We start from the raw sequence: 13,675 nt of genomic DNA on the forward strand, positions 1-13,675 counted from the left end.
CTCGTCCATGTCCACGCTCTGGTCGTCGTCGTCGTCCATGATTAGCTTCGCCCGCGACACACTGTAGCCGTTGACGAGCCGCTTGAGCGCGGCCAGCACCTCCTTCTGCCGGCCGCGCGCCCACGGGGGCAGCGTGCAGTAGAACTCCTCGAAGGGTCGAAGGTGAACTGCTCCTCCTCTCCGACTCCAAGAAGAGGTCCACCTCCCTCTCCACCTCCGTCGTGAGGTTGATCTGTAGCTTGAGGGGTGTGTCGCCGCTGTCGCTGTCCTCGTCCTCGTCCTCGTCCTCGTCCTCGTCCTCGTCCTCGTCCTCGTCCTCCGCCTCCGCCTCCTCCTCCGCCTCCGCCTCCTCCTCGCCCTCGCCCTCGTTCTCCGAATCGGACGGATCGCCTAGCTCTGCCCGCGCGAAAATTTGGAGACGTGAAGACCGGGTGCGAGGCAGATCATGTTGCCGGCATAGCTCTGCCCGCGCGCAACGCGCAGCATGTCGCGATTAACTGAGTTGCTCCAGAAGCGGCGTCCATCGATTGCCATTCGCTGTCGCTTGGGCGACTCGGAAGCCGATGAGCCCGGTGACGGCGGCGGCGATGTGTCGATCAAGTCTGGCAAGTCATCGTAGTCATCGGAAGGGACGATGCGCGCGTACTGCGGAGAACTGGAGCGCTGCCAGAGCTTGTACAAAGTGACGGCAAGCAGGACCAGGCCTGCGACTGCGTAGATGCTCCACATCATGTATGTGTGGGGTCGGGCTCGCTCGGGCCTCGGCGAAGAAGTCTCCTTGGCGCTTGGCTGCGTGACTAGTTTTCATAGTGAAACCCGGCGATTTCGAAGCGCCCGTGGCGGTTCGCGAGAAGGAGGGAGAGCGTTTCAGGGGGCTCACGGCAAGGACACCGACCGAGGGGGGGGTCGGTCGAGGGTCGTCACACCTCCCGCCGCCGAGAGAGCGACCGACCGGAGGGGGGGTCCGGTCCACCTCGGGGGCAGACCACCGACCGGCGGGGGGGTCCCCACGAAGTAGGGGGGGTGGGTACAAAGTGACGCTCGTATCATCTGTCTCGCGTCCACCCATACCGCGTTGGGAGAGAGAGAGATTTTTATTAACCAACAAGAAATCACGACTCTCACAGTGATTTGGGCTCGGCAGCTTGTTAGCCCTCAGCCGAAGCTGGGGCCGGTCCCGTAGCCGAGAGAGCCCGCGCCGATGAGTTCGACGCGGTCGGGGGGGCCTGCGGAGAGGCCAGCGAGGTGGCGATCGCTGTACTTCATGGCGCCCTCAAAGTGGGGCTGGCTGACCCGCCAGAGGTCGATACTCTGGGCGACCCATCGGATGCCACGAATGCCTGCAAGGAGAGGGAGGCGAGGCCAGAGGCAGGCTCAGCTGCTCTCGGGTGATCACGCTTTGGTGGCTGAAGGACCCGATGGTCCTGTCACATTCGTTCGTGGGGTCGCGGGGGTAGAAGAATTCGAGGTAGAATCGAGTCAGCACATCCTTGTAGTACAGCGGACCGCCAGGCTCGCCGGCAGCATCCGCAGGGAGGCAGCATATGAGGCACCAGTCTTCTGGAGAGCTCAGCAGCTGCGGCCGCGGTGGCAGAGTCGGCCGCGGTTCGAGCGAGCAGCTTTTGGCTGCGGGTTCGAATCGCGGAAGGCTCGTGCCCTCGCGGAGCGACGCGGGTCGCGCGGCGCGCGCGTGTGCGAAATGCGACAAAAGACGAAAGACGACAGGCGCCTGAGCGCTGTACGCCTGGACTTTTGTCGCCGCAATCGCCACCGCCGCCATCTTGACGAGCAGCGCGAGCGCGCTCGTCGGCGGCCAGCCGTCGCGGGCCGGGCCGAGCCCGGCCTCAACCGGCCGCGCCGCCGCAGCAGGCCCGGAGGCCCACATGGCGGCCGACCAGCTGATAAGGACTCTTCCTCGCGTTGGTGTCCAGTCCGAGCCTGGCTGCTCTTCACTTTCTACCTACCTACCTACACGTCGAGGAATCCTGTTCTCCATTACTCGTTTTGGCCCTCTCTCTACTCTCTCCGACGAGCGACGACGACGGTCCCTCTCCCACACTGCCTCCCACCTCCCACCTCGACGCACGAGCGGCCGGCGCGTTTCTTTTGGTGTTTCGAGCTTTATATTATACGCTCCAAGTGCTTCACGGGACAAGAGGCGCATAGCTTGCGCGGTACCACACCACTACACTCACCTGATTCTTCTTAGCACCGCCTCCCGGGGATATAAAATTTTACCACGCGCCTCTGCGTGCGGACCCTCACAGCTCACAGCTCACCTACTACCGTCGTCCTTTGCCGCCTCCGCCCTTTCCACCGCCCTTTCCACCGCCCTTCCCTCCCCTGCCGCTTCCTTTGCCGCCGCCCCTGCCGCCGCCCTTGCCGCCGCCCCTGCCGCCGCGAGCCGCCACTCGGGATTGGAACTGCACCTTGCGGATCGTCTGCCGGCTCACGTGCATCACCCCGTCGCGCGCGTCCGCATCGAGCAGTCCGGCCGGCTTGCGCCGCTTGAGCTGCGGAGCCACGCCGAGCTCACCACCGCCGATGGTGGAGCGGCGCGCGGTGTTGCCCGCCTCGCGGGCGAGCTCAGCCGCTGCGTGGTCCTGCGAGCGCTGCTTTTTACGCAGCGCCACGAGCTGCGTGTAGGGCCGCTTCTGCTCCTTGGCAGGCTTGAGCGCCAGCTGCTTGCGCTGCCGCGCCGCGTGGTCCTTCTTGGCCAGACCCTCGAGCCGCGTCGAGCCGAGCGCCTCCACGGCTTTCGACAGGTTCCGCAGCTCCAGATCGAGCTCGCCGCCGCCGCCGCCGCCGTCATCAGGCCGCGCTGCCGCCGAAGGGGCTCCCAATGCCCGCGGTGCCGCATAAATTCGGGACGGGTCGCTCGACAGAAAGTTCGCGCGTTCCGCTGCCGACGGCGCCCGGCGCCCCAGAGGCGCTTTCGCCGCCTTGAGCCGAGGTGCGGCTGCTGGCGCTGGGCGCGCCTTGGCCGCCTCCTTGTCGCAGACGGCCTTTGCCGCGGCCTTGTGCGTCTCGAGCGTGCGCTTCAGGAGCCGCTGCGTCTCTAGGTCGAGCGGCATAGACGGAACGCTCAACCGCAGCACGGAGCGCTCCACGAGGCTGCGCCGAGTGCTGAGAGGGTGACGAAGCGTTTTTTTATCTTGAGAGATCACACACGACCAACCTTAAAAACGTCAGGCGGAAAACGCGCCACGCTAAGCTCTAAGCACCACCTCCATGCTCCAAGCGCACCAAAGACTAATGGCAATATACCTCTGCGCTTTGTGGGCGCTGCTACAGCTACTCTCAATTTGAATACTAAAAACAAGGACAACGAGCCAAGACATGCTCCCCTGATGACATGCTCAGCAGCTCAGTACAATGGGCATCGTCTCACGGACACAGAGACCTCAAGCAGACGGAGACGACAACAAAAGGGGTCGAGAGACACCGAAGGTCCCGTACACCCTCACGTCGACAACTCGGCGGGCTAGACCGAGAATACATGTGCGACAGCAGAGACCGAGGGAGAGAGACCGAGAGAGACCGAGAGATATCGAGAGAGACCGAGAGAGATCGGGAGAGAGCGAGAGAGCGGGATAGAGCGAGAGAGAGCGCGCGCGCGAGAGAGAGAGAGAGCGAGAGAGAGAGGCCGAGAGGAGAGGGAGGGAGGTGAGGGAGGGAGAGGGTGAGAGAGAGAGAGAGAGGTCGGAGCGGCAAGTGGCGGGCTAGCAGACTCGGGCTGCGACCCTCCCCGGCCGCGCCGGCCACACCCTGGCTCAGAGCATCTTGCCCTGGCTCAGAGCATCTTGCCGCCCTCGGGTCCAAACACGGCGTCCAGCACGCTCTCGCCCGAGCTGAAGACGCTCATGTCGCCCGACGTGCGCGTGATGAGCCCCTTCTTCTTCTTGGGCGACGGCATCGGCGCCGGGATCTTGCCCGCGTAGAAGCCTCCCCCGAACTTGACCAGGTTGTCGCTCTTCTTTGCATTTGCCCACAGCTTGTCCATCTGGTCGCCGTCGACGCCGAGCCGCTCGCACGCGTCGACTGCGTTGTAGACGACGCCGTCGGAGAGCGCCTGCGGCCGACGCGGGGGCGCCGGTGACGCGAGGGCGCCGCGGCCGGCCCGACCGCGGCCGGCCCGGCGCCTCTTGCCACGTGATCCCGAACTTGTCGGCGAAGAGCAGCTGCTTTGGCGCGGGCGGGTTGAGGTCGGCTGGCTTGGTGAGGGAGGCCTTGTTTGCGATGGCGTACTGCGGCGAGGGGGCAAGGGGAGACGGGGGCGGGCTTGAGCGGGGTGCCGGCAGGCGGAGGCGGTGGGGACGGGGGGCGGCGGCGGCGGCGGCGGCGGCGGGCGGCGGCGGCGGCGGCGGCGGGCCGGGGCGGCGGCGGCGGCGGCGGCGGCGGCGGCGGCGGCGGCGGCGGCGGCGGCGGCGGCGGGCCGGGGCGGCGGCGGCGAGGCGTCGGGTCGCACGTAGTGGTTGTCGATGAGGAGGTCCTTTGCGATCTGCGGTCCTGCGAGCGCGCCCTCGGCCGCGATGGTGATGCCGGCGGCGGCGAGCTTCTCCTTGGCCAGCGCCTTGACCGGGTCGGTGACGGCGTGCGGCTTGACAAAGACAAAGGCTTGGCTCTTGCCCGCCGGCACGCTGCCGCTGACGCCGGCGATCTTCTGGGCCTTCGCGAGGCAGTCGGCGTAGTCGAGGTCCTCGAGCAGGTCGAAGAGCGACTGCTTCTTCCCCTCGAAGGCCACCTGCGGGTCCTTGGTCCACTCCATGATCGTCGCCCGCGGGATCCCCGCCTGCAGCATCGCCTTGCCAAACGCGTCCTCCTCCAGCTTGGCGCCGACCCAGTTGAGTCGCTCCGCCATCGCCTCGAAGGGGGAGGCGGACGCGTGCATCCCGTTGTCGCCGACGTTCGGCTCGGACGCGAGGCCGAGCGCTTTCCACTTTGCGAAGATCTCCTTGCCTACGACGCGGGCTCGCGGGGTGAAGACGGAGCAACGAGTAGCTCTCACGAGTAGCTCTCAACGAGTAGCTCTCACGTGCGCTCCCGTCGGCCGCCATCGCTGGGTCGGTCCCTCCGAGCACCTTCTCGCGGAAGTCGCCCCAGGAGAGCTTCGCGGGGTCCCACTCGACGAGGTAGTAGTAAATGGACGCGCTGGGCTTCGTGTACTTCTCGCGCATAGCCATGTAGAAGCCGTTGATTACAAATATCGAGCTTCGGATCTCGACGTAGGCGCCGTCCTTGCTCTGACACTCGGCAGCAGGCATGGCGAAGGAGGCCGCGGCGGCAGCGGCGGCGCCAGCGGCGGCGACCTTGAGGCCGGCAGACGAGCGGAGGCGCGTCACCGTGGAGCGGATCATGACACCGCAGTGAGGATGCACGAAGATAGGCGTGTGTCACTCCGATGCAGAGTTTCTTTTCAATGTGAGAGAGATTTTAAGAAGCCGAGCCTGGCTGTTCTTCACCTTTCTACCTACCTACCTAAGCCAACAAGAAATGTGTCACGTGATTTGCGCTCGGCAGCTTGTCGACTACCAGCCGGAGCCGGAGTCGGAACCGTAGCCGAGATGGTCTTCGAGGGTGTCGAATATGTGCATTCGCCTCGCTAGTGGAGCCGGTGCCGCATGAGTCGCGGTCGGAGGAGGAGTCGTCGAAGGAGCGGTCGGACCGCTCGCGCTTGTCGCGCCTGATGCGCTCTGCGAGGGGGCCGGGGTCGTGGTCGTCGTGCTCGAGCGTAGGGCGGAACGCCCCTTGGTCCACCCGTCGCCCGGGTGGGGCTTGCACGTGGCAGCGACTCGACTGGTCGCGTCAGCCCCTTTGTGAAGCCTGACACGCTATCCACTGCTCAGGCCATGCCTGACACGCCCACCAAAGCCTTGGAGTATTCCGAAATTCGGGATCTCCTACATGGCGCTAAACAAGAAACTGATGCAATGGTGACGGAATGCAGTTTCGACCGTGCCGCCGCCCTCGACGGGCTTGCGGCGAACCTGGCCACTCTTCTCGAGTGGATGGGAAGTGAATCTCCGTCACCGATCCGTCACCGAGACGGAGCGCGGGCGCCGGCCGCGAGCGCGAACAGTGCCGCCCCGCCCCCACCCGCGAGAGCCATAGACTCTCCAGTGCATGTCATCCAGTCCATGCCCCGTCGAGAGGGACACTCTCCTCTCTATCCATGTGAGTGACTCGACTACGTCGAGGGGGGGGACGTCTGAACCACACGTGTCCCTCCATTCACACTCTCCCAGTCCTTCCTGGTCTAGTGCCCGTCTTCTCCGCCCGTCGTGCTGAGTTGGGCTTTCTTCGTCCTTCAGACGTTTCACCTAGAGCAAGCAGGGCGGAACGCCCCTTGGTCCACCCGTCGCCCGGGTGGGGCTTGCACGTGTAGTACAGCGGACCGCCAGGCTCGCCGGCAGCATCCGCAGGGAGGCAGCATATGAGGCACCAGTCTTCTGGAGAGCTTGACAGCTGCGACCGCGATGGCGGAGTCGGCCGCGGTTCGAGCGAGCAGCTTTTGGCTACGGGATCGAATCGCGGAAGGCTCATGCCCTCGCGGAGCGACGCGGGTCGCGCGGCGCGCGCGTGTGCGAAATGCGACAACAGACGACAGACGACAAACGCCTGAGCGCTGTACGACTGAACGAACCGTCGCCGCAATCGCCACCGCCGCCATTTTGACGAGCAGCGCGAGCGCGCTCGTCGGCGGCCAGCCGTCGCGGGCCGAGCCGAGCCCGGCCTCAACCGGCCGCGCCGCCGCAGCAGGCCCGGAGGCCCACATGGCGGCCGACCAGCTGATAACGTGATAAGGAGTCTCTTCTCTCTCCGTGTCTGTGTTTGTGCGTCGCCCATCTCGGCAGCACCCTCGAGCAAACTTGCTCAAAAGGTTCTTGGGTGCAAAGAGCGCGGCCACAAGTCACAGGGCCCGCTCGTCCATGCGACCGGCAAAAGGCTGGGTCAAAGAGCACAAGGGACAGTACTACGACCTCCATGTCAAGAACGGAATCGTCAAAATTTGTCTCGTCGAAAGCCAGGGCGGCATTGCGCCGCCGACCAAGAGAACGTCATCTTCAACTTCGCCAAAGAGGTCGGCAGCCCGAGCGCCGTCGACCGCACCGACTACGGCACAGCCTCCGGCAGCGCCCGGGGCTTCGCCCAGCACCACTCGCAACAGCTCTCTCGCGCCGCCGTCTGTGGCGATGCGCAAAACATCAACAAAACGCTGCTGCCTCGCAACATGCGTGTCGCGCACTCATTCATGACCGGTCTCAATGTCCCCCCCCCCCCTGCGCGCGGGCCTTCTAGGCCCTATGCATATTGCTTTTTTTCTTCTCAAAACAAGGCCGACGCGCAAAACATCAACAACGCTGCTCGCAACATGCGTGTCGCGCACTCATTCATGCATGACCGGTCTCAATGTCCCACCCCCCTGCGCGCGGGCCTTCTAGGCCCGCGGGTAGTCTCACCCCATCCCCAGGGCCTCCAGGGCTCGCACCTCAACCTCTCACAGACCAGCGCATAGCGCCATACCACGTATTTTCTTGTCAATAACAAGGCTGTGAACGCGGCGACTGGAGTCGAGGCAGGCGGCAACGATGCAGCTTCACGAGCTTCTGTTCGACGCCATGCGCTTTGACGAGAGGCGCTTGCTGCTGGACTTGCTGGACCTGCGCGACGCCCAGGCTCTTTCGTGCACCCAGAAGTCATTCTGCGTCAAGCTATCACCGATGGACCTGGACCTGTTGGCCGTCGACGAGAACGCGTACACGTGGGCTGGCCGGCCGATGGCGTTGCCCGCGCCCTGGCACAACGGGATTTCCTTGGGCATGGGCATGCCGACGGGAACACTACTCAAGTGGACGTGCCGCATCACCGAGCACCGAGCATCCAAGCTCCCAAACCAGTGGGCAGCGTTTGGCCTTGAGTACGTGGACGACAGTGGCTGGCACATGCACCTCGTCTCGGACCGAGGCTGCGCGTATGTGGATGGCCGCCTTCGGCAGCAGCACGAGCTCCCCGAGCTCAAGGCAGGGGACGAGCTGCGCTTCACCCTCGACCTTTCCGGGAAGGGCTCACTGTCCGTCCGGATCAATCGTGGACCGCCGCAAGTGCTCTCGGGCTCCAGGGGCCTCGTTCCTGGTCGTGGACTTGCGAAAGATCGCGTTCGAGAAGTCTATGCGCGAGCCCACATCTGGGACGGCGCAATGGTCAAGGCTCGCAGCAGAATGCCGCGCACAGAGCGCAGAGCGTTGGGTCCGCACTGCGCCGTGACTTTCTTGCCCTCACAGGCGGAGTGAGAGGTGAGATGGCGGCAGCGGGAGGCCGGCGCGAGAGACGGCCCGTGCGAATCTTGGTGCTTCTAGACCCGACTTTGTGCGTGTTGGCGGACTTAGTTGTCCGGACGACAGTGCGCCACAAGTACTCTGCGACAAGAGATAGGTGAGGAGGCAGACGCCAAAGGGCAAACATCGGGGAGACGCAGACGCGAGACGGCTAGCATCTCATCCCTTTCCTTAAAATCCCGGTTCCCGCGGCGTGCCTCCCGCTCATCCGCTGTTTTCTTTCTTTCTTTGGTCACTTTGCCGCTGTCACAGGGCCTGTCACCCTGGGTACACACGCTTACACACACGTGTCTCGTGTGTGTGCGTGCCAATGCGGATGCCGACGGCGCCCCCGGCCCTGCGTAGTGCTGTGAGCGGCAGCGGGGCGGGGGGTGAGGAGGCTCTCAGAAAGAGAGAGGCACAGTCACACAGAGGATGACTGACAGCCGCGAGGGTGAGGACTAGGCAGGAAGTGATATGGTGGAGCAGTGGACCACGCCACCCGAGAGCGGGGACGTGGAGAATGGTGTGGTGGCGGTCTGTTTCTTTCCTTTCTGGGTTCGACCCGGGCCAACAGTTTATGGTTTTTGCCCCGCAAAAAATAACCGTTCGGTTACGTTTCGGTTACGTTCGAGGGGGCGCACGATACATGCAGCGGCTCCCGCCCGCCGCCCACCGCGTCGGGCGAGACCGGCGCATCGAGGAGCTGCTGCGCGCGCTCGACGTCGCGCCGCGAGCCGCCGGCGCGGCGCTCGCGCCGCAGCAGGCGCCGCGGCCCTACAGGGCCTTGGCGCAGGAGAGAGGAGCAATGCCGTCCGAGTCTGGCTGTGCTGGCTGTACGGGGGGAGTTGAGGAAGAGTGCGAGGTGGACGACGACCGTGGCCTCCTCGGCGGCGGCCGCGAGAAGGCGGCGGAGGAGGTCGTCGAGGAGGACCCTTTCGACGCCGCGGCCGACGCCGCTCTCGCGGCTGCCAGGCCACGCGCGGGTGGCGGCTGCTGCAAGTGGCACTCACCACCTACAAGGCCGTCCCACGCGGCGCCCCGCGACTGTACCGACAGACGGCTGGATCAGACGCTCGCCATCGATACCAGCATGGAGCTATTCCAGTATGCCGAGCGCCAGGCCGCCGACCAGCTGTCGTCCGCCTCGGCTGTGGCCACCAAGTTGGCGCGCGCTCACGGCGCGCTCCTCGCGCGCAAGGCGTCCGGTGTAGCTACTACTACAGCGGACCCGGCGTGCGGCGTCGAGACGACTCCCGGCCCCGCTGGCGCTGAGGTTGCAGTCAAGGCGGAGGCGCAGCCCGCCAGCCTGCTGCCGCCTCCGAGAATGCCGCGGAGAATGAAGCCATCGCATCCCTCCAAGGGCGCGGCATCGTCTATCGGTGGCGCGCGTCCAGCAGCGAGGCTGACCGCAGCTCGATTGGCCGCAGTCTCTGCCTTGCCGTCACGGGCTGCGAGCGACATTGGCCCTATCACGGCCAAGGCACTCGTCGATGACAGCCGCGCCGAGCCGTCGCCGCCGCCGGGTTGTGGCGGGCGAATTCTCTCTCGACAAAAGGAGCAGGAAGATCTCATGATGGAGCGCAAGCTCGAAGCTTCACTCGATCGGCTCGACGCGAAACTCGCACAGCGCCGGCTTCGCCGGAGAGAGTGCGATGATGACACCGCCTCTGACATCTCCTTCGCCCCATCCGCATACTCGGTGGCGTCTGCGCCGGCTCGTGGCCAGTCCGCCTCGTCCGCAGTGCGGAGGCTCCGATCGGCCGTGGAGAATCCCAACCCCAATCTGCCGTGTAAGCGGCATGGACTGTCGCCGTGCCTGCTTTGCGCAGAGGCGGCGCTCATCGCCAAGCCGCCGCCGAGGCCAGCCCCGCAAGCGCTGCCGCCGCCGCCGCCGCCCCGCAGGGTCAAAAGCGCCCAGCCGGCGAGCCGCACCGAGCTGAGCAGCTATGCATCCACCCTGGACACGCGCTTTGGCCGCAAGCCGCACCAGAGGGCCCTTCAACCCCAGCAAAGGCGGCCGCCGCGACCGCCGCGGCCGCCGCGACCGCCGCTCAAGCCAGTCGTGCCACTCCAATCTGAGGGGCTTGGGATGCTGCCACATCCAGCCTACTGCCTGCCGCTGCTGCCGCACCTGGCTCCAGCTTCATCGGTTGCCGACCCGACTTGCTGGTCACAAGGCCCGCTCCCGCGAGAAGCAGAGCCACCGCCGGTCTCGGTTCCGGTTCCAGTGCCGGTGGTGCCGGTGGGCAGTGCTGCGTCCGACTCCGAGACGCAAGCTCTAATTTCGGTCTCCCCCGAAGCGCACGCCATGCTGTTTGGTGCATGCAGAGAGATGCCCCTGGAGTCGAGTTAGCGAGTCGACCGCCGTGTGGCGTGTGGCTGTCTTCTCTCTGTATGTAATTCGAGTACAAACCAACTCCCGCATACACACAATCGCACTCTGGCCATCGAATGACTCCGAATGACTCACTGTGTGTGCTACACTGTACACAAAAAAGAAAGCGCAAATGTGATAGCCCAGCGCTGGGGGAGCGACTCCCGTCTCCACAGCACGGTCCGCTGGACAGTACGTCAGTAGCTTACTCTACGTATGGGTAGTTGCTGTGTCATCAAAGCTCCTCGTCGCACGAGTGACTCATGCCATGGGGCTGCGTTCTGCTGCTCCCCGTTGCGTGCGGGGCTCGGTTGCGCACCCCACGGGGTTCTGCCCGAGTATGGCCACAGCGAGCCGTCGACCTCGGTGGTGCAGCGCAGCCTTGATCCACACGCTGCTGGCCCTCTCGAGCTCTGGTCAGTGAATGGGAGCGACATGCCGCTCGTCGATAGCTCTCTACGGCAGGCCACTCAGCCACCACAGATTCAGCCAAGGAAGTACAGCGCGGACAGGCATGGCGGGTCAGCTCCCGCCTCGTTGCGCCGCATGCACGCGCCGCCCCCCAGGCCGCACTGGGCGCAGTACAAGGTCTTGTTGCACCCGACACCGTCGTGGTGGTGTTGGCACTTCCACTGCCCTTTTTTGCCGTAGCCGCCGAACTCCTTGGGGTCGGTTGTGTCGCCGCACTTTGTGCATCGCGCCATCCGCATCAGGTCCCCAGCGCCCGCCCGAGGAGGCGCGGCGGGCGCGGCGGGTGCGGCGGGCGCGGCGGGCGCGGCGGGCGCGGCGGGCGCGGCAGGCGCGGCAGGCGCGGCGGGGGCCACGGGTGCGGCGGCGGCGGAGATGGCGGCGGGCGCGGCGACGGGTGCGGCGGGTGCGGCGGGTGCGGCGGCGGCGGCGATCCTGGCAGCGATAGCGCACTTGAGCTGGGCGCGCATCCCGTCGGCGCGCCGCTGGCCCGCCACGCTGCCATCGCCGTAGCTCTGCCCCGCCGTGCTGCCGTGCATCCCGCCAAAGGCGCCGGGCGTGGCCGTCACCACCGTGTCGTACCGCGCCGCGGGCGGGGGCGGCCACGAGCCGCCCGCCGCGGGCGTGTGCGTCGCGACGACCTCGCCGTCGCGGTAGTAGCGCCGCTTCAGCTGCAAGTGTCCGAGCACGCACGCGCGGTCGGTGACCACGCGGTCCCACGTGCGCGCGGCTGGCGCGGCGGGCCAGTCGCCGCCGTCGGAAGGGTAGTGCACGGCAGCCACGACTCCTTTGAGGAGATAGTAGCGGATGATCTTGTTGCCGTTGTCGCGAGCCGACCGCGCCGCGCTCTCCGCCGCCGCCGCCGGCGAGAGGGCGTCGCCAAAGCCGGGGATGTCGGCAGGGCGGAGCGAGTTGGCGCCGGGCAGCTGCAGGCGGATCTGGCGAAACGCCTCGTAGACGGCAGCGTCAAACGCGGCGCGCGCGGGGCACGCGATGCGGTTGAGCTGGGCGATGTGGGGCATCGTCTGGGCGAGCGAGTCGGAGGCGCAGCGGATCCAGTTGGCGAGCGGCTCTCCGCCGTACACAAAGTACTTGCCGTGCTGGATCTCCGTCTCGTTGAGGAGGCACGAGAAGGCGGAGCCAGCGACGGTGCGGCCGAGCGCTGTGCACAGCGGAGCCAGCTGGCCGAACGTCTTCCGCGCCGGCTTGCCAAAGGTCAGGAAGGCGCCGATGAGCACGCCGCCGTTGGCGCACCCGACGGCGACTGTGGTGCGTGGGAGAGGGGCGGAGAGCCGTGGGGGTTGGTCAAAGTGCGGCTTGGGCGAGGCTGGCGCACGCGCGGCGAGGGGGGGTCGCATGCTGAGCCGGCTTTGGCGGCGCGCACCCATCTCGAGCAGACGGTACTCGGGCGCCGAGAGCTCCTCGCCGCAGCGCGCGCCGAAGAGGCCCTCGGGGTTGGCGCCATCGGGCGCGGCGCGGCCCTTGCCCGTGCGGCCGCAGCACACGAGGCGGCGGTTGAGGCCGAAGAGCAGCGGCACGAGCTCGGGGCAGACGGCGTGGATGGCGTGCACCAGCGCGAGGATGCCCTTGACCGTGTCGCAATCGCCGCGCTGGATGGCGCGGCGCAGCAGCTCGAGCACGCCCGGGCCCTTGCTGCGAGCGGCAACGGTGGCGAAACGTGCGGGTGGCTTTGCGTGGCTCACGCGCGGGTCTGTGGAGAACGGTGGAGGGCACGCCGCGCGGGCGGAACGGCTCACCCGCAAAGCATGCCGATGACTGCGATGACGACGTAGCCGGGCACGCCGCGGCGCGAGCGGACGAGCTTGACGAGCGCGTGGATGAGGGGGTTGTGCAGCGCAGGGAAGTCGTAGCGGAGCACGCGCTGGAAGTGGTCGTCACCGGCGGGGAGGATGTCGACGAGCGACCACTTGTGCTTCTGCGCAAGTGGCGGGCGACGTCCCTTGTCAGAGCGCAAAACGCGCGACGACACACGCGCTCACGCGGGACGGGGCGTTGCTAACTGTGCCTGCATCTGAGCGACAAAGGCAGCCTCCGCTTCGCCGAGAGCAACCAGGAAGCGAGCGACCTGCTGCGTGCGCCCCCCGCGCCCATCCGTGCCCCCGACCCCCTCAATGGAGAAGACCTCGCGGTTGTACGGCTGCCCATTGGCAGCCTTGCAAAGCTCCGCGTGCATGCGAGGTGGGAGCGCCTACGCCGATCGCATCGCAACGCTCGAGCCGAACGAGGGCGGGCACAGAGCGACTGCAGACGCACCGGCGGACGCGCGGCGGATGCGCTCGGTCGGGGCGCGGAAGCGACCAGGGCGCCGCCTGGCGCAAAAGAAAAATGATCCGATCAGCGAGCGATGCGGCGTCTGGAGGGGTTGGGTGCGAAGGGATCGGGCTGGTGCAAAGGGATAGGGCGTCGCGAGGCTGCTGCACCGTTGGTACCGCCGCCACTGGTGCCGCCGCTGGAACTGGAGGGGCGGGCTGGCAACGGAGCGCCCAGGCCGCCG

The 13,675-nt window shown here is 66.5% G+C and overlaps 3 protein-coding genes across 3 annotated transcripts; 2 read left to right on the forward strand and 1 right to left on the reverse strand.

Annotated features, from left to right (window-relative positions):
* Nucleotides 1-3,793: 3,793 nt before the first annotated feature.
* Nucleotides 3,794-5,264, reverse strand: EMIHUDRAFT_239514 (hypothetical protein; the record flags this gene model as incomplete). Its single annotated transcript, XM_005775899.1, has 3 exons — nucleotides 3,794-4,027; nucleotides 4,469-4,959; nucleotides 5,036-5,264. The coding sequence occupies 3 exons, from the start codon at nucleotides 5,262-5,264 to the stop codon at nucleotides 3,794-3,796; spliced, it is 954 nt and encodes a 317-aa protein (XP_005775956.1).
* Nucleotides 5,265-6,929: 1,665 nt separating this feature from the next.
* On the forward strand, nucleotides 6,930-7,516 carry EMIHUDRAFT_239515 (hypothetical protein; the record flags this gene model as incomplete). The annotated part of the gene is made up of 3 exons (XM_005775900.1): nucleotides 6,930-6,986; nucleotides 7,055-7,267; nucleotides 7,472-7,516. The coding sequence occupies 3 exons, from the start codon at nucleotides 6,930-6,932 to the stop codon at nucleotides 7,514-7,516; spliced, it is 315 nt and encodes a 104-aa protein (XP_005775957.1).
* Nucleotides 7,517-9,123: 1,607 nt separating this feature from the next.
* On the forward strand, nucleotides 9,124-10,112 carry EMIHUDRAFT_239517 (hypothetical protein; the record flags this gene model as incomplete). Its single annotated transcript, XM_005775901.1, has 2 exons — nucleotides 9,124-9,965; nucleotides 10,061-10,112. 2 exons carry the CDS (start codon nucleotides 9,124-9,126, stop codon nucleotides 10,110-10,112), a joined length of 894 nt encoding a protein of 297 aa, XP_005775958.1.
* Nucleotides 10,113-13,675: the final 3,563 nt, after the last annotated feature.

Source organism: Emiliania huxleyi (assembly GCF_000372725.1).
Source record: "Emiliania huxleyi CCMP1516 unplaced genomic scaffold EMIHUscaffold_290, whole genome shotgun sequence".
NCBI classification, from domain to species: Eukaryota; Haptophyta; order Isochrysidales; family Noelaerhabdaceae; genus Emiliania; species Emiliania huxleyi.